Source organism: Kogia breviceps, chromosome 7 (genome assembly GCF_026419965.1).
Source record: "Kogia breviceps isolate mKogBre1 chromosome 7, mKogBre1 haplotype 1, whole genome shotgun sequence".
Lineage (NCBI taxonomy): Eukaryota > Metazoa > Chordata > Mammalia > Artiodactyla > Physeteridae > Kogia > Kogia breviceps.
The window spans coordinates 108,697,527-108,721,773 of record NC_081316.1 but is presented as its reverse complement, the minus strand read 5'-3'; the positions used below and the strand labels follow the sequence as shown (position 1 = coordinate 108,721,773).

At 42.3% G+C, this 24,247-nt stretch overlaps 2 protein-coding genes across 6 annotated transcripts in view; both read right to left on the bottom strand.

Moving 5' to 3' along the window:
• Positions 1 to 7,240, bottom strand: part of ARHGEF12 (Rho guanine nucleotide exchange factor 12) — a 139,905-nt gene extending 132,665 nt beyond the window's left edge. For 2 of the 3 annotated variants that reach the window (XM_059067871.2, XM_067039149.1), the window contains exon 1: positions 6,182 to 7,141. In XM_059067871.2, the coding sequence (XP_058923854.1) occupies positions 6,182 to 6,213 (32 nt within the window). In that variant the 5' untranslated portion in view covers positions 6,214 to 7,141. Of the gene's footprint in view, positions 1 to 6,181 lie in introns of all 3 variants that reach the window. The other variant, XM_059067872.2, reaches the window with a different exon arrangement.
• A 2,551-nt stretch (positions 7,241 to 9,791) lies between these two features.
• On the bottom strand, positions 9,792 to 17,620 carry TLCD5 (TLC domain containing 5). 3 transcript variants are annotated; one of them, XM_067039146.1, is made up of 3 exons: positions 17,423 to 17,609; positions 15,136 to 15,335; positions 10,294 to 13,344 (listed from the first exon to the last, which is right to left on the bottom strand). In XM_067039146.1, exons 2-3 carry the CDS (start codon positions 15,332 to 15,334, stop codon positions 12,806 to 12,808), a joined length of 738 nt encoding a protein of 245 aa, XP_066895247.1. In that variant the 5' UTR covers position 15,335; positions 17,423 to 17,609; the 3' UTR covers positions 10,294 to 12,805. The 3 variants fall into 3 exon arrangements, with proteins under 3 accessions (XP_058923867.1, XP_066895247.1, XP_058923864.1); XM_059067884.2 differs by lacking the exon at positions 15,136 to 15,335 and having other exon boundaries at positions 9,792 to 13,344; positions 17,423 to 17,620; XM_059067881.2 differs by lacking the exon at positions 17,423 to 17,609 and having other exon boundaries at positions 10,304 to 13,344; positions 15,136 to 15,400.
• Positions 17,621 to 24,247: the final 6,627 nt, after the last annotated feature.

Here is a 24,247-nt window from a genome sequence, read left to right as displayed (position 1 = left end):
TTATTACCTCTGCAAAATCAAAAAGCTGAAAATTATTCTTGGTACTAGCTTCATAGGTTTGTCTTGGAGTTAGAAACTCTCTTATAAACTTCTTTCTTATATGGCTATCTTGGTACTCTAGATATCCTAAGTAGAGAAAGTTAAAATGCCCTAAATCTGGCCTGTTTCCAAAATTCTAAAGTTTGAGAAAACAAAATCACTAGCAAAACACAAAAGAACAAAGACATCTATTTAAATAATTTTAAACTAAGTATCAACGATAAAGGTCTACTAATACAACATTCAAAAGCTCTATAATCATATATATATATATCTTATAATAATTTAAGTACCCACTTTTTCCTTTTGTTACTTATCATTAATAACAATTCTTGTAAATACAGTAAGAAAGTAAAACATTATTTCAACATTAATAACAGTATATCTTACTCGAAAAATAGTGCTAAGCATTGAAAGTCTGTTTCTTTTCACCAATATGTGGAAATAACAAGAAAAAGTAAAACAACACATGAACAATGGAAAAAATGACACACAATTTAAGATAAGACTGAAAAACCACCGCAAAAAAAAAAAGGAATAACAACTTACAGATGTATCTCACCATATGGTAACACATATTTTACTTTAAAGCTACAATCACATCTCTTCATTTACTTCTAGGTTCAGAAATGTTTCATCTTCATTTCTGATTAATTTTCAACCAAGGATGGCTTATTATTTGCTACACTTTTGACACATAATTGATAACACTGGTAACATTAGGGGCACTCATATTGGAAAGAATCACTTCGTAAACAAGGCTTTTATAACATGAGTAATTGCTTAATTAGTTGATTTGCTAATTATGCTGTTTATATAAACCTGTTTGTTTGTTTTTTGATGGTGACATCTCCCACATCCATTCTAAAAACTATCTAAAATAAAACTGAGTTAAAATGATACTGAGAATCTCTTTACTCATAATTTTGGGCTATGCCTGGAGAAAACTGAAGACCCCTGTATTACAGTAAAACTAAACTGGAACTTGCTGTTCTAGCATATGGGTAAACATAAAATATAGAATATCACACTTTGTAGTAGGACAGTGCCGAAAGAAAAAAATCCTTCTGCACTAGAAGAGCAGTTGGAGAAAACTTAACAGAATATTAAGAGGACAGGTTGATTTTTAGACAAGAATCAACAGAACATACAACTTGGCTAAGCAAAGAATAAGGGTGGGGGAAGGAAAGGGTGGTGGATAACTGTCTGAACCATTCACAGTCACATAAACATAAAATGGGAGGAGATCGTTATTTAGCCTGGTACAGCAAGTATATACAAGTAACAGGACAACTTAAAAGGAAAGTCTGTGCTAAAGATCAGGAAAAACTTCCTGACTACAAGATCTATCAGATTGTTGTTCAGTCTCCTGAGGAAGTGACGAGAGCTTTATCCTCTAGAGATACTTAAAATTAGAATGGATAAGGTACTAGAAAGCATCCTGTAAGAGAAAAATCCAACTCTGATTTAGTCAGCTTGGAAAGTTACAAGAGAAGTAGGACAGAAAAAATACACACAGAAAGACAATAATTTAAAGTGAAAAGTGGGGGACTTGAGAGCTAGAAAATCTAGGTCATATCTTGGGTCTATCCTTTCCAGTTTTATAATCTTGACGTAAATGCTATGAGTTGCCTAAAGTGTAAGTGATGATCTGCCTCACGCTGAGTTGAAGAACTACTACTATTGGATATCATTACATACACCAGGGTATTTCACACAAAAGGAAACAAAGTATTTATAATTTTGTTGATTTTAAAACTTCAGTTCAAATACCACTATTTTGAAGACCCTTAATTATTAAAAGGAAAAGGAGCAGGTCTTCAAATGAAGCTTTAAAACATCATCCAAACCAAGTTTTAATAGTTGAGACATAATGAAGTTAAGCTCCCTGTTTGTAAAAATGTGGCATGGTCAATTTCTAGGCGATAAGCAATTATATGATAAAAAACATTTCTAGTAACTTTGTTAGACAACCATGATGTAAAAGCGCTTCTCCAATTACCTCTGGAAAACCATTAATATATTCTGCTGCTTCTATAACCTGTATCAGTTTGGTAGGCAATTCATACCCATTTCTAGACAGCTTTCAGAAGAGGCAATCACATTTTGTTTACTCAAAGATTTTCCAACTGTTTTCCCTAGAATCACAATGCTCCACAGAAAAATATGTAAAATCCACCATTTATAGGTTTCATCAATGTATGCCTCAAATATCATTTCCTAAATTGGAATTTTTAAAAGATCATACATGTTAACTCAATGTTATATGCTACATTTTAACAACTGGAAGCCACTAATGTGTTAAGTGGTATTACCAGGTTAACATATTTTTGTAATGAGTCAAATAAAGCTTCTCTTGTCATCTCACTGAATACATATGAACATCTTATAAATGTGCCATTTATCTGTAAGACTATAGCTCTGTACTTTCAAAAAAATTTACTTTGGACTGTACATGTTGACTCATGTAAAAGTGTACAAGTGAATGTACTACTGCATACCTGTATGAATCAGGATTTTAAACTGAACAACTAAAAGAAAAGACAACATAAAATTGAATACAAAGCTAGCACTGTGATCCTGGTCCCCACTTTCAATTTGGTATTTATCAAATGACTGATTTTGTAAGTGAATGTGACCAATAATCTCACCTTGCAGATGACTCAAGCAGCCTTGAAAATAGCACACATACAGAATTCGTTTTGTTTTGTTTTTTAACCAAAAGCATTCTTATATGGCAGTGTCGGCAGAAAAAGTATCATGAATGAAAACGCTAATTACTGGGTAAATGCATATAAAGCCACAGGCTTCCAGACTCACTTTAAAAAACTTGCTTCAAAAAAAAACAAAAAACACAAAGAACAAAAAATTTGCTTCAGTTAAACAAGCTTAAAGCTGACTGTACAGTGCTAAAAAAAAAAGCCAATATATTTAAAACCTTTGTTTATCTATAAATCAAAAACAACAAAATCCACAAGTCCTAGACAAGACATAAGTTCATTTACTTCAACAAAGACCTTTATAACAAAATCCCACCGGTATTGTCCCTGAAAACTCACTGCTCTAGAAGATAGCCCGAAATAATTTACTCAGTCCGTTGAAAAAGCATTCTCTCCTCGTATCCCTCAGAAGAAATTCCAATTGCCACACGACCCCTAAACTCTCAGGGAGACACAAGCATCTAGGAGGATTAGAAACAATTAGGATATATTTTAGGGCTGAATGCAGCAATCAGTGTAAACTGAACAGCAGCAATCAGGTATTTCTACCACTTTTGAAGCACTGGTTCTAAAAATTGAAAAATATAGTCTCCAGGTCTCAAAGAAGTTACAAAGCAAGGCACTGGGTGGTATTCAAAAGCTGCTTAGATTTTTTTTTTTTTTTTTTAACAGTTCAGATACACTACATAAAAACGGTAGCTACCATGAACACATAGTTTGAGTTTTAAATTGATAACTATGCCTTTAAAAGGGGGGCTGGAGAGCCTGAGGAGTAGAGGATGAAGAGGAAAAAAATGGTAGTAAACAAATGTGTTAATTTAACTGCAAAATAATAATAGGATATAACAGAGTTCTGAGTATCCAAAGTGACCAATCAGAGCCTAAACATAGCTGAATTCCATCCCAGCCCCAGCACGTCCCTAACACAAGAATAAAACCCTTCTTATCTTGTTCAGCCATGTGTCGCCTGCCACAAACTGCAAAACAGAACAACGCCCAAAACCAGCTAGTCTGATTTCAACTGAGGACAGACAGACTCTGTAGTCAGAAGCACCACAATGAAAGAACTCTAACTCACACAGCTGGCCTGGTGGGTCAGCACACTCTACAAAACAAAGCCATACCACATACAGTACTTCAAACTTGAAAGGACCTTTAAAAAGACACTGTTAATTTGCCAATAGCTCTAGAATCAGCAAACTATACCTACAGGGCACTGGAGTCAGACAATGAGAAAAGAGGATGAGGTAGGTAAGGCTGAGAAGCTAGAAACTATTCTATACTCATAACTTTATTAAGGCATCCTGGCACAGAAATAATGCTAAACCAGTACTTCCAGATTTCACCCCAACCTATGTTCAAATCAGGGACAACCACTCTCCTAAGAGCCAATGGATGCTTGGTATTTACAGAATAAGATATGTTTAAAGAAAAAGCAATGGTCACGTAAGAATAAATCTTGTGGGGGGGGGAACTAGTAGTCAATTCCAAAGAAACACAAATCTATACTGTCTCAGCAATGCACATTCAATTAGGTGGCTTTTAAAGACTTTCTTCTTTTAAAGAATATGTGAAATCAGGCAGCACCTGAACTCATCCAAGCATATTAATACCCAAACCAATTTGCAGATTCATCTTAGAATATTCATCTCGTAATCCTTTGTGCCTAGCACAGTGCCTGGCAAAAAACAGGCATTAATTAATTTCATGCTTATTGTACATTTTTATCTCATCTAAGTTATAAAAAGAATACAAATCCCAAGATTTTATTTCCAAGATAATGGAAAGAGGAAAAAAATCTCTGAGAAGCAAAGAAGAAGAAACGTCATTACTTGGGGGCTTTTAGGTGATTTTCATGCGCAATGAGCTAGTGACCCTAAGTTCTGCTTCTACAAAATTAAACACCCTTACTATTGCAATGAAAACCACCAACACCACATTAGTTCCTAATGAGACTTGTCTGCAGGGTCAACAGAGAAGGCAAGAATTGAATGAACAAGGAAAACAATTACCCACACACCCATGAAAGTGATTTCTCAGAGGCAAAAAACACCCTGAAAGGAAAGGAACTGGAATAACTAGAAGAAATCAAGATAAGCATTGTTGCTACTCGTGTTAAATGTACTCTCAGAGAAGCTGAAAATCAAACACAGTAAAAAAATACACAAACAAAGAATAAACAGTTTAAATATTTAATGGAATCTTTTAGGTGAACATTCACGTGATACTGAAAAGCATCAACAGGAACAGGAAATTCTGTTTCTGGAGTAGCTGTTATGGTATGACAATGGAATTTGGCCCTTTTAAAATCAACAAATGAGTCTTACAATTGGGTGAAACTCTCTTATTAGGAAATTCAACTACTTTCTGCTGGAGTACTATTGTTGTACTTCTCATCAAAGTGCTTTCTTTGGCCCCTTAACTTCAGTTATTTGATCTTTTTTTTTTAATGATGTAATAGTTTGAAGGTTGACCAAAAAAAAAAAAAAAGCTGACTGAAACTTGGGACCTGGATACAATGTCATAATTAAACTGAGAAATAAAATGTAGTAAAGGAATATGCTTTTATCACTTAACCTAACATTCCAAAGAATAACTCTTAAGAGTAAGGGAACTCCACTGAAACCACAAATGGTTTAGCTCAATTCACCAACCACCACCAAGCAACACAGTTAAGTACTATAAAGAACTCACCCACCTCAACAAATCCACCTGCCAGCTTCTACTACATAATTCGCTTAGACTTTACACCCCTTAAATGCAAAAGTTTCTGGAATATATGAAATCCTAAAAACGCAATAATTAAGATCAAGCCCCATGATGTTCCCGAGCCCTTTTTCAGTTCCTTGCTACTGTTCCCACCAGGAACCTGTGATTTACTAGTACTTCCAACATTCTGGAAAACTATTAGATAATAAACACTGTGCAAGTCAATGCTTCAAGGACATCAAATTCATAAATCATGCGGCAGTCTCAGAGTGAAGTTCACAAACATAAAGTCCTAAAATGCAACAGGCTCTAGAGAACTACAGGACAGGAGTAAAACTGATGATGCACCAATACCCCAGCCGACATCGGGCACTGACCTTCACCCAAAATGACCTTCCTCTCTCTGGTTCCAAGATCAGTACAGAATCCTAATGCACACTACGGGCAGAAAAACACAGTCATGGCTTTACCTACCCCTCCTCCGAGAATCTGGAGAACAGTTTCTCTCCAGAAAAAAAAAAAAAAAAATAGTTTCCAAATTCAATCAACCGGGTAACTTGGCAGCAACCCCAGACTAATTGCAGAGCTCGGAAATAACCCTCTGTCCGCTGCCTGTCAACTTCACTCGGCAAAGGCAATCAGCAATCACTGACCCTCCTGCTAGGTCGGGCCCCATCCAGGGAGGCTAAGCGCAGGGGGAGCTTCATACCAACCTGTCGGTGATAGTAGACTGTGTGCCACTCATTGGGGCCCTTGGCGAGAGGTCCTCCTTTTATCCAACTTGCATTTTACAGTAACACCTCCACCCCACCCCCAGCGCTCCGGGATCAGGCCCGACTCCGTAGGGGACACAAGAGTCCAACTCAAAACTCCATTCAGTCATCTAGAACGTCCGACTGGAAGTGGTCAAGGAAAGGGGATGTGGGTGGGAGCGAGGCAAGTTATCTCCCAAATCAAGCCGAGCAAGTCCGCCAGCAGGCGAGTTCTAGAGCTAGGGAGCGATCCTCCTCGGCAAGGCACCGGAGAAAACTTTGTCACGGAGGGAAGTCGGAGAGCCTCGGGGAAGGCGGCCCGGGAGTCCCTCCGGGGCCGGGGTGGGATCGGCTCGGGGCTGGATGTCGGCTCCTCCTCGCGGCCTTGGGGGCCTGAAAGTCCCCGCGCCGGGCCGGGCCCGCTGGGCTCCGCTGTCTATCTGGGGCTGCCGGCCGCTCTTGGCCGCAGCCTCGGCCGCGTCTCGGGCCGCCCCGCGCCAGGCGCGCGCGGCTCCATGGCCCCAGACCGGGGGACACCGCTCGTTCTCCTCGCCGCCTCCACCAGGCTCCAGGCGCCGGGACAAGCGCGGGTGCCGGGCAAAGGGGGTCCCGCAGCCGGAGGTGACAGGAACCTGGTCTCTCAGCGCCGCGGGCTGCTACCCATCCCTCGGAGGCCCGGGCTCTTCCGCGGTCTGCACAGGCGGCGGCGGCGGCTCCTCCCCGACGCGCCGGTAGGCGGCGGTTCCCGCGAGGGGCGGGAGGTTCCCGTCCGACCCGGTCTGGAAGCACCAGCGCCAGAGGCCGGCGGCGACTCGGAGCGCAGGGCCGGCTCGCCGGGTCCTGGGGCCCTCGCGGGAGCGCGCGCGGCGGGGAGAGGAGGCCGCCAGCGGTGGGGGCCTCGCGACAATCGCAGGCGCGCGCACGGGTTCCGGTTCCGGTTCTGACTTCCCGGCCCCGGCCGCATCCAGCGCGAGCTCTCTCTTCCCCTCCCCCGTCGACTTTTTTGGCCTCCTCCCCTCTGACTTCGGGAAGCCGCCTCACCCGGGATCCCTCCGCGGCGCGCCGGGCCGCCCCCGCCGCCCGCGCGACCCGCGCTCGCTGTCCCGCGTACCGCCCTCCGCTCGCCGACCGCGGATCTGCGCCGCACCCGCGCGGACGCCTCCGCCACAGGCTTGTTGGAGGGAGCGAAAAAGTAGTTCTGCGGGGCGGAGGGAGGTGGGTTCCGTCTGGCTCTGGGAGTTCCACTCGGCAACCCACCGTTGTCCCCAGGTCCCCCGGGAATGCCGGAGATCTGTACTTTGGGGGTCTAGTTTGCACCAACTCGGCTTTCGCCTGAGACCGCCCAAAGAGCACGCCCCCAATACCGAGGAGTTGTGGATAAGAGGCTTTTTGGAAATTACCCACCCCCTTGTCCTCGAAACTTGTATTCTTTAAGGGAGCATTCTTGTTTTCCTTTTCCGATAATACGCACAGACTGCTTTTGGCCGATGGAAGCGAACTCAGATCCGGGTGGCCGGACCCCACGCCTCTCTTGTGAAACAAACCCCAGCAAAGAGAGGTTTTGGCCTTGGCCGCTCACCTGGGGCACCTGCTGGCCACATCCCGGGGCAGGGGCCGCCGCGCACCAGTCTTGGCTGTACGCAGAGGGTTGGAGGATGGAGGTGTATAGGGCTGGGGAATTGGAGCCAGGATTTCTTCGTATAATGTTGCTTTTAGGCTGCTTCTGCCTTGGCAAAATGATATGTATTATTTGCCAAATTGAGCAAGCATGGTGCTTTCCGCAAAGACTTAACAAGCTTGTTGTGGAAAGAAATGGGAGCAGAAAATAAAATATATTTATCCAGTAAATAGCATTACAGTTCTCTTTGAAGAGTTCCCAAATAATACTTTTTTTCCTGCTGGGTAGATTTAGATAACCGTCCAGTTTTATGATTGCATAATTCAGGATTACAGCGATTCAAGTACCATGTATAATGTATTTCTTCAATTCCGCCTGCAAACATCTGAAGTGGCTGTCTCTTTATCCAACTATTTTCAGACTTTTGAGTTCAAACCTGTATTGATGGGTAAGGGTCTTTAGCCTCTTTGTGGAAATCAAGTGGCAAAGCAAATCTAACAAACAGTGGACATGGAGAGGGGAAACAATTACTTCTTAACAATGCTGTTTCTAAAAGTCAATCCGCAACAGTGCATAAAAGGATCATTATCCCTGAATAGATGCATGAGCTAAGGCTGACGTTAGAACGGGTAAAAAAAAGAAAAAGATAAACAGAGGCCAAAGATGACTCTTTATTGCTTGATTTTTTTTTTTTTTTTAAGTTCAGCGCACAGCCAGCTAATTTTGTAATGTTTATTTTGGGAAAGAATAGAAGCAGATTAGGGTTCCAATCCATTTTCCTAATGATCCGACCAGGACACATTGCCACCTGCTGGTGTACCCTAGCATGATAATTCTATCCTGAAAACTCATAATTGCACATTTTCTATATGTAACTGGAAAGAGCTCCATCAATCTATAAAAAATAACCAAAATGCAAACCTAATCCCCAAACGTTTGTCTTTCTTAGACATACTAAATATCTTTTTGGCCCTATTCTAATAATTTTATAGTGTGGGTATCAAATTAATTGGACCCAATGACTCATCAAATCATGCATTTTAAAAATGAGTTCCCCTGTTCTCTTCAAGAATGCCTCACTACACGAGCTTCAGGATAAAACAAACTGGGAAAGTTTCCTAATTCACCTTCTCTTCCTTGCATATAAAACCTCTTGGCAGGCTGCTTTCAAGATCTTTCCAAACTTAAACAGACCCAAAGTTCTAGCTGTGAGCAAAGAGGGCATTTGCTGTGGGAAAGCTTCAGAAGATGGTAAGCAAAGGATTTAATTAAGTCAGTGGTTATTCATTCCAGAGGTATTTTTTTTTTTAATGATGAAAATGTCTATATTCAGGCCCAAAGCTCTAATGGTAAAAAATGTCCCTGAAAGCCTCTTTACAGCCTTTGATAGCTCTAGACTGTTTTAAGTCTGTGTATAGAATACCTTCAGAAGAGTCACACCAATTTAAGCAGAACACATGCCCCAGGGACATTAGTCCTTTACCTAGAAAAATGACATTGGTGACACCATCCACTGTGCATGCTCTTTGAGAACATTTTCCAATGGGAGGTAATTCTAAGCTACATCCTCATGCCTTCATCCATTCTTTCAACCTGCTTATTGAGCACCTACTATGTGTCTAACACTGTTCCAGGCATGGGAAGCAGAGTCTGAGGACAGCCGAAGGGCCTGTCTCTGTGGACCCAACTGGACATCATCATTCTCAAGGCAACTGCTCAAACAGGTGGCAAAATAAGAAAGAAATTAAGTTCTTCCTCCTTCTTCTGGCAAACTGTTTTCTGTATGTAGATTGTTGCCTCAAAAAGTAAGCGGTATTAGGAATGGTGGATGGTAAGAACAGCTATGAAGTATTTTACCGATAAGTATAAATATTGGTCAACATTTCTGCAGGCCAAAAGCCTTTTTTTTTTTAAGCTTCTGGCAGAACCAGAACAAAGACATAAAGCCAGACTCTGGGTTGATAAAAAGTTGTTTATTTTTATAAAATTTAGTACAAATCTCACTGAAATATAAATCCTTCTTAAGCAGCGTTAATGACTATTACATAGTAATCTAAATGCAAATGAGTACTTCATGTGTCCAACCATACCACATGTTAATTAGCCCTTCATGTACCTCTCATGTACAGACTCAGCATCTTAACTGCTGAGTCACCTTCATTTCACATTTTTCTCTCAGCGAGTTTCCTTCAGAGTTATCAGCTACAACAGCAAGAAAAGCTGAAATGAGGGATTCTCCTTCCCTTATCACTAGGTAGATTTCTCGAAATTCAAGAAACCTAAGTACATTCCCCTGAAAGAGCAAGGTCTGCAATCCCTTCACTTCTGAGGTGGAACGAGAAAAGAATGGTACCAGATTAAGTCTATTCATTTGTCTGGTATGGGACAGCTCGCACTGTGCCAAAACTCAAGAGACGGCTTTTTCCTTTTCTTTTTTTTTTTTTTTCTTTCTTTTGTGCCAAGCCACTCTTTTTTTTTTTCTAACTAGGTTTTTGCTAAAATCAGCATTCCCCAGCATCCTACTTGGACCACAATTTTGTTGGAAAGAAGCTAACCAGCATTTCAGGGATACTGATCATAGAAAAAAAGAGATGGAGATGCTACTGTCAGATTATTCTCATGTCCAGCAAATCTCCTTAACCAGAAGACAGTCATTTTAAAAGACCCACGTTTAACATGCCTTTAAAGCCGCTTTTCCCAGAGCAATGATGACCTCATGCAGTTCCATCCACTTGGTCATGCCTGGACAATGACGTCCATCTTCAAGACCACTCATTAGGCTAGGATTACCATCGAATGGGCTGATACTTCCTACTCACGTCCAGCCTTGACTTCAACATTCCCATACCCTTTGCTCATCAGCTGAGCTACTCGCTCACCACTGGTCTCAACAACACAATCAAATGAATAAATAAACAACAAACAAACAAATAAATAAAACTTCCCTTTTTTCCCATAAAAGCCCTACATTAAAGACCTGCATTAATAAAACACCACCTAATGTCTCTGAAATTCACAGTGGGGTATTTTCTTAATTGACAATGGGGTTTAAACTGAAGCACAGCAAACAAGTGACCTGCCCAAATGATCTGGCAGGTGAGTAGCCAAATTAGTTCAAAGAAATGAAGAATTCTCGATCCCTAAGCCCTTCTTCTACACTTACGTTCTTGCTTTTCCTAGCTGAGAGACTATTAAGAAATATTTTTTCCTTCCAACACAGGCCTTGTCGTAATACATTATCCAGAGAGAGTGGCACTTTTTCCAGAGAAAAAGTAGTAGCAGGATGAACAGGTAATGTATCTGAAATGGAAAAAAAAAATAGCCTCATCACCCTGAGGCCAGGACATTTGGTCTTTGGTTCTGGTTTGCAGTATGTATAGCAGAGCTGAAACCTGAACTGGCATCTCAAGCCCAGTGGAATCCACATGGTAAATCCCTATGGAATTCAGTCACAGCCTCTCATGCCTAGGAGATTAATGCACAAAAGCCCTGAGAACTGGCAGAGTTTTCCTGGTAGGGCAGAACCCATACAGCAGGCAGGACCCGGTAAATCTGCCCACACCTCATTCATCTCTCATCCAAAGCTCTAGCTCTACGGTTTTTGTGCAGAAAAGAGTTAATATAGTAGGCCTAGAAAGGGCTGTTTGCAAGGTTGGCCCTTGGCTGACATCTGAAGACTTAGATTTCATTGGGAAGGTTCCCACATGAACTGATGAGACTGGCTCACTGGCTCTAAACTGTTTGTACAAACAATGTGGTTCATGGTGAAAACCTCCTTTCCTTCAGGGAGTCAGGAAAAGGCTGCCTACATGACCAGCCCCCCATTAAAACCTTGGGTACTTAGTCTCTAACAAGTTTCCTTCTAGACATCTCACACATACTGTGAATAAATCGTTGCTAGGGGAATTAAGCACATCCTGCATGATCCCACTGGGAGAGGGCTCTGGAAGCTTGGGCCTGGTTTCCCCTGTACTCTGTTCCAGGTGCCTTTTCCCTTGGCTGATCTTTTGTTGTATCCTTTCGCTGTAATAAATCAAAGCTCTAAGGACAACTATGTGCTGAGTCCTGTGAGTCCTCTTAGCAAAGCACCAAGCCTGAGGGTGATCTTGGGACCCCCCAAGTACAGGGAGTCCTTTATGGTATATACCAAGTATATGGTATAGGGAGGCTCAGTAAGTAGCCCCCCCCCACCGTCACGGTTTTACCCACATCCTTCTCTCATCCTTCTGTCCCCCCATTTAATTTCCTGATCCAGTGTTCAGAATGCCAAAGGCATGTAGCTTCCTGGAAGTTCCTCACTTTGTAGTAAATGAGGTGCATTTCTTTAAGCTGCTACACAGAAAGTAGGAATAAAGGGCTTCCCTGGTGGCGCAGTGGTTGAGAGTCCACCTGCCGATGCAGGGGACACGGGTTCGTGCCCCGGTCTGGGAAGATCCCACATGCCGCGAAGCGGCTGGGCCCGTGAGCCATGGCCGCTGAGCCTGCGCGTCTGGAGCCTGTGCTCCGCAATGGGAGAGGCCACAACAGTGAGAGGCCCGCGTATCAAAAAAAAAAAAAAAAAAAAAAAAAGTAGGAATAAATATTTGTTGAAGGAGTCACTTCTCAAAGGAATAAGGAAGAAACAGCACTAATGCTTTCTGAGTTCCTTTCTAGGCTGTCTGATCATCAAGCCTCCCAGGGACAAAGGAGCCGGGGTCACCATAACTTAAAAGGAACGCAGCATGCTCACCTCACAGTTCTGACTTACAACTATTGCTGGGAGTCTCACTTCCTACAACTGCACAGCTGCAGAAGTTAGTGTTTTAATATCGGGATGTGTTCTGCTCTAAGACTGACCAAACGGATGGATAAATTTAGCCCTTTTTTGAAACCTAAGCTTGTCATAAGCAGGATTCTGCAACAGCCATATCTCCAGCCTGGTTCCCGTGGCTGACTTAACCCAATCGATTGTCTGGAGCAAGCCTTGGCTAGTGCGTCTTGAGATGTCCATTGTGTTTTAGCTGCCACTCCTCACTCCGCCTGCTTCTCCAGGTGTGGTACTTCTTGCTGCTTTTCCTCCATGCAAAACGCCAGATGCTAAACATGAAACACCAAGACACAGCATACATCGCAACTCCCCCGACCTTCACAAACCACTTGGGCTTGGGTGAGACCATTTCACAGAAGAGGAGGTGAGCTCCTACGCCAATCCTCACTCCAGTGAACAGAGCTGCAAAGAGGAAATCCACCACGTCTCCAGTGAAACTATGGTAGTGGCCTGTTTCACGAAGAAACCAGCGCATCTGTAGCAAGGGATTGGTAATCTCGCTTCCAAAGAGGACTGCGTTGACCTCTGTGCCTGACTCTCCGAGCACCAGGGCCATGATGATGCCCAAAATACTCAGTGTGTGGTGAGCCAGCATCAGGGCCCCCTCAGACTGGAAGTAGATGCACCAGCCCAAGTCGAAGATGAAGTAGCCCAAGGTGAGACACAGAACGTGCACTTGGAGAGGTGTATTGGGTGAGCCTGAAATAAACCAAGACAGAAGCAAATTGAGTAGCTGGGAATTGTGCTACCTTACACAGAGATGTGTTGTTCTTTCTCAAACTTTTCTGAATCACTGAAAACAAAAACAATTGCAGGCACATGCTTTTTAAAGGCAACCAAAAAAAAAAAAAAAAACCAAAAAAAACCCAAACACTAAAATCTAAAACTTTGGTCTTTATCAAACCAATGTTACAGGGCCCAGGAAATGCTGTTCTGATGCACCAGATCTCAGTGAGTGATTTAAGTACCAGCAATTATCTCATCATCCTCTCTGTGTAGCAGCATAAAATCCAGTTATTTTGTTCTTTCAATTAAAATCCTACACAGTCTCTTTCTTGTCTTCTTTTTTTTAACCAGCTAAAGCTCTGTTTCTAGACTCTTTTAGTTATTCTCTCCCACTAGCAGCAGATGCTGACTATTATATATAGAATGGACAGACAACAAGGTCCTACTGTATAGCACAGGGAACTATAGTCAATATCCTGTAATAAACCATAATGGAAAAGTTATTCTGTCCCAAATGTCCGATTAATTTCTTAGCTTAATGGGTTAGATTAGTGGACACTGGTGGCCTTAACTCGTCTTGAAAGTGGACTCTGGAGAGAACCCCCAAAGTTAGTATGTTCCCATGTCCAAGAACATAGGGTGCAAGGACCTGACATGTTTGAATCCATTAAGAACCTTCATATAAAATATAAAGCTTAACAGTTGCTTCCTATCAGTTTGACAGTTTGGGGGGAAACTCAGAAGCTCAATATGGGGATCTAAAGAAATTATAAAAAGAAAGAATCTAAGGAATTTTTAAAAAATCATATTCTAGGGGACTTATGGACTGAATTATGTCCCTCCAAAATTTGTATGTTGAAGCCCTAAACTCCACTACCTCAAAATGTGACTAAATTTGGAAATAGGGCCTTTGAAGAGGTAATTAAGTTAAAATAGGGATGTTAGGGTAGTGTTCTTATAAAACAAGGACATTAGGACTAGGACGTAGACAGGCACAAAGGAAAGACCATGTGAAGACACAGCAAGCAGGCAGCTCTGCACGCAAAGGAACAAAGCCTCAGCAGAAATCAAACCCGCCAACACCTTGATCTTGGACTTCTAGCCTCCAGAATTGTGAGAAAATCAATCTCTGTTGTTTAAGCTACCCAGTCTGTAGTATTTTGTTATAACAGCCCCAGCAAACTAATTCAAGGGGATATAGGTTTTGTATTCTAAGGAAGTAACACTTGTATCAGTACATCTAGCAGCTTAAAAATTAATATAGCTGCCCCCAAATAATGAGGCATGGGTTAAATAAAAGATAGTAAATGCATACAAAACAATATCATATAACAACTGAAAAGGATAAGGAAGATCTATAGACATAGACATGGAAAGATGATGTCCTTTAAATATACAATCAAGTAAAAGTTGCCAAAAAGTATGTTTACCAAAAAGTATGTATAATGCAGTCCATTAGTGTCTGTTTGGGGCTGGTGGTAGATGTTGATATTAGCTTTATGATTTATACATTTTGATCGATTAAATTATAAAAAGCAATTAAGATTTGTTTTAAAAATAGAGTTATGAAAAGCAGAAACAATAGGTGACACATACAATATCAGCATTAACAATGAAGATGGAGACTCCCAAAGCACATTATAATAGTAATTATTCTTCAATATTCTTCAGTATTATACAAATTCTGTGGAAAAGTCCCATCCTTCTAAGACTACCCCCAAATCATAAATTGCTAAGGGAAACTCTCTAATATCTCCCACCTACCTGGGTGGGTAAAAGGCCAAGGGCCATCAATGAAGCCAATATAAGCTGAGAGACCTATCGAGAGGACTCCGTGGGTGAATGTTACCAGCCGGCAGCTCCACTCATAGCTTCGGTGATTATTCAGGCGACAGAAAGAAATGTAGAGCGAGAGCCAGCCCCCCAGGCTGCACAGCGCCTGCAGACACAGAGCTAAGGCCATCCTACGATGAAAAGACCAAAACCAGAAAAACAAAGGATGCACCCTAAGAAAACAGCATTGGGTCATTTTGTGTATACGTCTTCATTTCTACTCTACGACAGTACGAAAATATTGCCTTCCCAGAAACACTTTTTCCTTATCTACAGAGCCAAGAATCTTCTACTGAAGCGTGGCTGTATTTCTGATTGCGTGTTCCTTAGAGATAACTGGTCAAAACTGTAAACCAAAAAGCAGGAACTGCATTCTGAGTTAGCAGATGGTCTAATATGGTATATGTTGTTATGATGAGTAAATATCAATAACCTCCCAGTGATGACTGACCTTGGACTACAATACACAAGTAATTTAATACGTGTATTAGATAATGTGTTCATATTTCAAAAATCTCAATAAGAAGCCCTCATGGAAAAAAACCTCCACCACTTGTGGTCTCTGCTAGAAGTCATATGACACATGTCAGTTTAATGTGGTTTTAAGCTGATACTAAACTCAACTGAAGTCTGGGTTTGGATCATGGGTTTATCAGTCAAAATCAAAACTTGAGGTAAACCTAAAGACAGAACTAAACAAAGACCTAAATAGTTTGGAAGGGAAAAAAAATTAACTCCTAGTTCGATTCAGTTCTGAAATCCAACTCGAAGATTGACCAAGGGGGAAGCAGGATTTTGAGGTACAAGTGGGGAGTTTTTGTTAAGATATAAAAATATCTTAAAGATAATTATTTAGTTAAAAATGAAACAAAGTCAGAAAGCCACTGACTGAAATTTTTACTGGTGATAAATGTTTCAGGACAAGAATGAGTGTAATGGAGTCAATATAGCCAGATAGGACTAAAATCTGAAAATAACCAAGATGTCCTTATTAATATTCATTAGCTCCTCTATTGAAAGTACAAATAAAAAAGTAAAAAACATTTCAGATATCTATCTCATCTCAGCAGGAATTTTCTGCATGGCTACACTTATTGCTTAACCCTATTCTGACAAGTGAAATAGTATCTGTGGACCAACACACTTCAACACACAAGCCACTCCCAAGAATGCTATTCAGAGAGGGCTTTATGAACAAGGTCAAGTGCTGTACAGCTTTCATCTGAAATCAGATTAGAAAACAGCAGTTGTCAGTCATTGACCTGAGTTCCAGTTCTGTCTCTGCCCCTAAATAGCCATAAGAGTGTGAGCAATTACTTTCACCTCTTGAGCCTCAGTTAAAAAAAAAAAAAAAAAAAAAAAAAAAAAAAAAAAAAAAACGAGATTAGAAAGGAAAGAAAAAAGGATTGAAAATAACTCTATGATTCGGCCCAGTTCTGACAAGGAGTCCTGAGATAATTTCATAAAACATCCAGGCCAATTTTCAGAGCAAGGGCCAGAAGTACAAGGGACCCAGAGTGAAAAGAACTGTCCTCTCTCACTTCCTTTTAAAGGCCAGGGTCACCGGCCAGTAATACGGATCAGCTCATTTGGATATGCCGATTAGTATTTTTAGAGTCCTCTTCCCTGAATCCTAATTCCCTGGCAGAACAGAGGACACGGTACCCCATTTACAAACAAATAAAAGAACAGACATTTATAAATGGCAGATACAACTCTGTGACCTTGGGAAAGTCACTCCATCTCCGCGTTTCGGCTTTTCACTCTTGGGTGAAAGAATGACAGGGTATTTAGATGGCAGATGGCCGTTCCAGCTCAGAATTCCAAGGCTCCTGTCCTTGCTTCTCCCGGCCCAGGGCCAGATTCTGGAGGAGGAGCGCTGGGCGGGCCCACCTGGCTCTGGGCCTCGGAGCAGGCGTGGCTGGAGCGAGCAGCAATCTCGGCGCCTGGCAGGCACCGCGAGCGCATCTACCCCGGACGCGCCTACCTACACTGTGGTCACGCCCGGCTTGGGCACACCTGAGCCGGACCGCTATGCCAGCATCCCACCCGGCGCCCACGCCGGCGCCCGCAGGCAGGAGGAAGCCCCCTCCCCTCAGAGGCCAGGCCAGGCCATCTGCCCGCTTCCTTCCCCCGCAGCGGACCGCGCAGGCCGGGCCATCCACGTCCGGAGCCCAGCCCGGCCGCGGGAGCCGGGCGGTCCCCGCCGCGCAGTTACCTGGCCGAGCACCCCGGGAAGCCTCGGGAACCTCGGCCCCGGAGCTCAGGGCCCGGATCCCGGGAGCAGGAAGCAGCGGAAAGAGGGAGAGAGGACGAGGCTCTGACGGCTGCAGAGGAGGAGCCGGTGGTCTGGGGGCACCTGCTGGCTGGGAGGACGGAGCGCACAGCCAGAGCTGGACCAGAGACTGTTCAGAAAGCGGGCGGGAGGGTCCTCCTTCTTCGCGCAGGCCTGAGGGGGCGGGGCGGTGGTGGTGAGGGGTGATGATGACCTAGTGGTGACGTGAGACCTGCAGGCTCTTGCCCTTGCTTATGTGTTTGTTTGTTGTCTGTTTGTTAAAATAAATATCCATCGCCTCCCCCCAGGATGGGACAGCCCATCCCATAACCAGTTGTAGAGCACCTACTAAGTGCTTGCACCCCTGCTAGGCACTGTGTGAGATGAAAGACATAGTCCCTGACCTCACGCTTGAGTCTAAGTTGTGAAACAAGCACACAAATAACTAATTTCCAGGGAAGCGCTCAGGCCTGAAAATTAGAGTTACATATTCCTTCTCATGTCAACCCTGTCACCAACTTGGCAGTAGAGTATAAGGCTTGAGGGTAAACCTGGCTCAGTTACTGACTGTGTATCTTTGGACAAGTTACTTTTCTGTGCCTCCATTTTCTCATTCATAGAATGGGGATAATAATAATAGCTGTCTCATAAAGTTATTGCAAGAATTCTACACACTTTACATGTGTAAAGTGTTTACAGCAATGGCTGGTGCATGGAAGTCGTTATATGAATGTTAATTATTGTTGTTGTTATCTCACTTTGGGTTAATCCTCTCTCCTCTCTGGATCTGTTTTAATACCAGGGAACGTAAGTTTGAAGAGATAGCCAAACGTAAGTGTGGAGATGCAAATGGGGTAAAGAGAGCATCTGAGTTGGTTGATCAGGACAGGCAAAGGTAGGATGCTGAGGGGCCCAGACATTCTTAAGAAGAGAAGACCTTGAGCAGAATTGTGAGCATTTAGGCCGTGTCTGGGAAATAATAAATAGTCTTGTTTGGGTCATTTGTCTTGCCAGCCCTTTAAGAGTAAGGATCACACTCTTTTTATTTTTGTTTCCCTAGTACCTGGTACAGAGGCAGGTGCAATAAACGTTTGCTGAATGAATGGGCAATGAGCCTGGAAATGTATATTGGAAACATATTGAAGCTCCTAAACCTTAATGACCATCTAGACCACTTGGGAAGTGTTTTCAAAATACCCTTTGTTCAGGCTGCACCTTGAAGGCTGTGCTTTACTAGGCTTGGTGTGACGCCCAGGAATCTGTATCTTTTAAAATCTGCCCACAGAGCTTCAGATGATTAGTCACATTTGGTGACCACTGATGTTAGAGGACCTTAAATGGCTGATGCCAGCCTAAGATGCCAGGCTGAGGCATCTTATTATGCGGATAATAGGAAACTTATGATGATATTGGGCAAAGGGAATAATTTTACCACGTTCTCCACATCCTTGCTACTCAAAGTCTGGTCCAGGGACCAGCAAAATCTACATCACCTGAGAATTTGTTAAAAACACAAAATCTCAGACCCGAACCCCGGATCTACTGAATCAGAATCTGCACTTTAACAAAGTCCCCAATGATCTGTATGCACATTCAGGCAGTGGTTCTCAACCTTGACAGAACAACAGAATCACTTGAGGAGCTGTTTAAAATCCCAATTCCCTGGGCCACATCCCAGACAAAGTAAATCAGAATCTGCATGAGTAGGTCTTCCCTGGTGGCGCAGTGGTTGAGAGTCTGCCTGCCGATGCAGGGGACGCGGGTCCGTGCCCCGGTCCGGGAAGATCCCACATGCCACGGAGCGGCTGGGCCCGTGAGCCGTGGCCGCTGAGCCTGCGCGTCCGGAGCCTGTGCTCCACAACGGGAGAGGCCACAACAGTGAGAGGCCCGCGTACCACAAAAAAAAAAAAAAAAAAAAAAAAAAAATCTGTGTGAGTGTCAAATTTTTTTTCAAGTTTCCCAGGTAATTCCATTGTACAACCAAAGTTGAGAATCACTGCTATATAGAAACTCAATGAAAATCAGTATAAGACGAATTGGAGAAGGCAGCCTGTCACAAGTGGGTTGGAAAAGACCAGATAAGAGGTAGTAATAGCCTTCAGGAAGAAAACAAGTAAAGATCCATTTCACTAAATGAACATATAGTATGCACAGCTCAACCTTTTCCCCATTTGTTTTTGTTGCAGTATTGTTTTTTTCTTCTAGATCTGAATCTGGAATTATCTTCTTGCTGCCACCATTTCCCAGGAAGGAACAGAGTACATATTAAAGGCTTCAGGAGTCTAAAGACTGAGGGGATAAGGGAAGGTACTAGTTCTTCCAGTGGAGTCTTTATTGGGCCTTTATCATGGGGTGACTGGGATTCCAGATTCAAGCTCCATTACTTGGGATTAAATTTTATTAATTCACATATCTTTGGCCACAACCCTTGTTCCACCAAATCATATGCTTGTCAACTGTGGTGTCCCCCAGGAAAGTTCTGGGCTGTTAGAGAGAGCAGAGGACAGGAAACTCTCCACCAATTTATTTGAATAACAATAACAATAATATCATAATAATCATGATAATAACAGATAACACTTATTAATGTATCAGGCATTGTTCCAAGCACTTTACATATATATATATATATAAATTCATTTAATTCTCACAACAACTCTACGAGATGGATACTGTTGTTATCCCCATTTTACAGGTGAGAAACTGAGGCACAGAGCACTTGAGGAACTTGCTCAAGGTGACATGATTAATAGGAGGCAGATTTGGGTATGAACCCAGGCAATATGGCACTGGAGGTCATGCTCTTAACCACCAAGATAGTCTGCCTCCACTACAGATGGTACTATATTTTTCTATATTCACAGCTCCTAACGTCAGTGAAAGGCACTAGAAGTTGTTTAGAGGTTAAAAGAAAGTATTCAACTTTTAAAAACCTGAATTGCGTATTATGTACTAGTCGCAATGCTAGTCACGGGGATACAGAGAAAAAGACAGACTCAGCTACAAGGAGCTCCCCACAGTCTAGCACGAGAAGCAGGCGAGTCAGCAAAAGCAGTCCATGAATGTAGCAGGGGGATGCAGAGTGCACAGGGAAAAGAGGCAGTGAACCGGCAACCTGGGGCCTCAGGACAGGATTCCTAATTTGAGTCTGCGACTAAACTCATTCTCTGAGTTGGATCAAAAGCCCTTAGTATTGGGCGCCCACAGCTGGGCCCACCAGTCTTGAGTCAACTAAAGATCGAAGTTTTGCAAGTTCAAAAAGCAGCGGCAGCAGCTCTTTTTCCCTTTCCTTCCTCCTAAACAATGACTGGTCGTTGCCCTTTGATTCTCTTGTGCTTAATTAGACGCTGAAGAAGCTAACCAGGGTACGGTTAAACTTGACTGGAATGATGAGTTTTACAGAATCTTGCAGACATGGAATGTGAATTGGGACCCACTTGCAGGTTTGACTCTGTTCAGCAACTGTCCAAGTCAATGGACAATGGAAGCTACGGGAGGCTGAGCAGTTAGACTGTAATTCTCTTTATTTCTTTCATGAAAACCATGGTCAAATAGCCCAGAAATAGACCCCCATAAATACAGTCAACTGATCTTTGACAAAGGAGCAAAGGCCAACACAATGGGACAAAGGTAGTGTCTTCAACAGATGGAGCTGGAACAACTGGACATCCACACGTGACAAAATGGACGTAGACTCAGACCTTACACCATCCCAAAAGTTAACTCAAAACGGATCACAGACCTAAATGTAAAACACAACACTATAAAACTCCTAAAGATAACAAAGGAGGAAACCTACATGATGCTGGGTGTGGTGATGCCTTTTTAGATACAACACCAAAGACAACCCATGAAAGAAATAATTAACAAGCTGGACTTCACTAAAATTAAAGACTTCTGTGAGAGACAATATCAAGAGAATGAGAAGTCACAGACTGGGAGAAAATATTTGCAAAAGACACATCTGAGAATGGACTGTTACCCAAAATATACAAAGAACTGTTAAAACTCAACAGTAAAAAAACAAACAACTTGATTAAAAAATGGGCTGAAAATCTTAATAGACACCTCACCAAAGAAGATACACAGATGGTAAATAAGCATGTGAAAAGCTGCTCCACATCATGTCATCAGGGAAATGCAAATTAAAACAACAATGAGATACCATTATACACCTATTAGAATGACCAAAATCCTGAGCACTGACAACAAAGGCTGGTGAGAAAGTGGAGCAACAGGGACTCTGGCAATGTTACTGGTGGGAATGCAAAGTGGTACAGCCACTTTGGAAGACAGTTTGGTGGTTTCTTACAAAACTGAATATACTCTTACCACACGATCCGACAATCACGCTCCTTGGTATTTACCCAAAGGAACTGAAAATTTATGTCCACACAAAAACCTGCATGCAGATATTTATAGCAGCTTTATTCATAATTGCCAAAATTTGGAAGCAACCCAGATGTCCTTCAGTAGGTAAATGAATAAATAAACTGTGGTACATCCAGACAAGAGAATATTACTCAGCATTAAAAAGAAATGAGCTGGGCTTCCCTGGTGGCGCAGTGGTTGAGAATCCGCCTGCCGATGCAGGAGACACGGGTTCGTGCCCTGGTCCGGGAGGATCCCACATGCCGCGGAGCAGCTAGGCCCGTGAGCCATGGCCGCTGAGCCTGCGCGTCCGGAGCCTGTGCTCCGCAACGGGAGAGGCCACAACAGTGAGAGGCCCGCATACAGCAAAAAAAAAAAAAAAAAAAAAAAAAAAAAAAAAAAAAAAAAAAGAAATGAGCTATCAAGCTCATGAAAAGACACGAAAGAAACTTGAAGGCATATTACTAACTAAACCAACCTGGAAAGCCTATATACTATGATTCCAACCATGTGACATTCTGGAAAAGGCAAAACTATGGAGACAGTAAAAAAGATCAGTGGTTGTAAGGGCGTAGCAGGGAGAGAGATGAATAGGTAGAGCACAGAGGATTGTTAGGGCAGTGAAAATACTCTGTATGATATTATAATCATAGATATACATCATTATACTATAGTCCAAAGCTGTAGAATGTACAACACCAAGAGTGAACTCTAAGGTAAACTATGGACTTTGGGTGATTGTGATGTGTCAGTGTAGGTTCATTCTTGGTAAAAAAAAATTTTACTTTCTCGTGAGTGATGTTGATAATGGGGAAGGCTACAAACGTGTTTGGGCAGGAGGTCTATGGGAAATCTCCGTAGCTCCCTCTTAATTTTGTTGTAAACCAAAAACTGCTCTTAAAAAATAAAGTATTTTTTAAAGGGTCAAATGAGTGAAAACCAGCATCATGGACAGTGCAGGACATCAGCTTTCAGCAGTCACCTGAGCAAGATGTCAAGGTGGCCAAGATTGCTGCAGGAAAGCATCAGCTCTGGCACCCATGAGTATGCAGGGAACAGTGCATACATACGTGTGTGTGCGTGTATGCACAGATATGCACAGATGGGCTCATGGTGGCAGAGTAATTTCTTTACATACTTAAATTATTGCTGCAGGCTCCTCTTGTCTCTTTGACACATACCGAGCCCCTTTCAACTAGATCTTTTCTTGACAAAGTAACCACTACCAACAGGCTTTCTTCCACTTCATGACATGAAATATTAGTCTTAGTATAAGCCCCATCCAAACATGAAAAACACTTAACTTACGGTTATTTAGGTATGGATTTCTCCCTTGGATATTAGTATTTGCAACAAATGTTTAATGCCAATTTTAGTTTCTTCCCTTCAGTCATTACATTTTTGAAGGGCCTCCCTTTCCCACCACAGGTCAATGTTTGCCTCAGAAATGGCAACTCTTTAAATTTTTATTAACCCAAGAAAAACCACAGGGATAGTTTCCTTGCCCCTCAACTCTCTCATCAAAAGTCACAGTGCATCCCAAAGCCAAATAGATTTGACTTTTGAATTATCCCTTGTCTCAAATATCTATCACTTTCCATTGCGAATAATGAATAACTGACCTTCAGGACATCCTGAGATATGAACTATTAGCCTCAGCCTTCACCTCTTAAAGTCTACAAATGACTTGACCTTAAACATTTTCCATTCTCCCACTTACAAAATGAGGAAGCCAATCTCTTACCTACTCTGTCCTCAAGGCTGTTCTGTCAAAAAGAGTAGAAACTCTGAACTCTTTGGAGTCTGTGTTAATGTATATCATCTTTAGCATCAGTTCGGGGAGTCACAGACTTAATCCACCAATTTGAAACCCTTTCTCCATCCCGTTTCATTACATGCACTCACATGTCCTGCACAACAAAAGACCCAGAATAATCTAAACCTTATCTTGCCAATAGTGGAATACTGTATATCATCACCATACAAATTTATTTAGGAACAGAGAGATTCCTTTGAATCTCATCATTTTCTTGGATATGCAGTCTCTAAAAAAAAAAAGTTACCGTTTCTGGAATGGCTTCATGTTACATGTTTACACACTGGCCCACAAAGAAGGAGACTCGAGAAAGAATGTTCCCGCAGAAATCAACAAGGATTCCCAGCCCACGTGGGAACTCTTGTGGAAGCTAGCACGCTATTTCACACTTTGGTATTGTTTTTCCTTTCTTTTTCTTTCTTTTTTGTTAAAGAAGATAAAATATTACAGAGATCTTCAAAATTCACACCTGAGTTAAACATTTTGCTGGAAAATTCCACATTAAGGAGAGAAGAACATAATGCAAAAAAAGGAAAGGGCTATATACAGGTATTTTGCAAGCATAATTCTTGCGTGTGTGC

Excerpts from the sequence above, each read along its gene's own strand:
- TLCD5 (XM_059067881.2), bottom strand. The coding sequence starts at position 15,400 with ATGACCCAATGCTGTTTTCTTAGGGTGCATCCTTTGTTTTTCTGGTTT. Across the intron at positions 13,345-15,135 it reads TTGGCCTTTTACCCACCCAG|GCTCACCCAATACACCTCTC; the intron begins GTAGGTGGGAGA and ends GGTTTATTTCAG.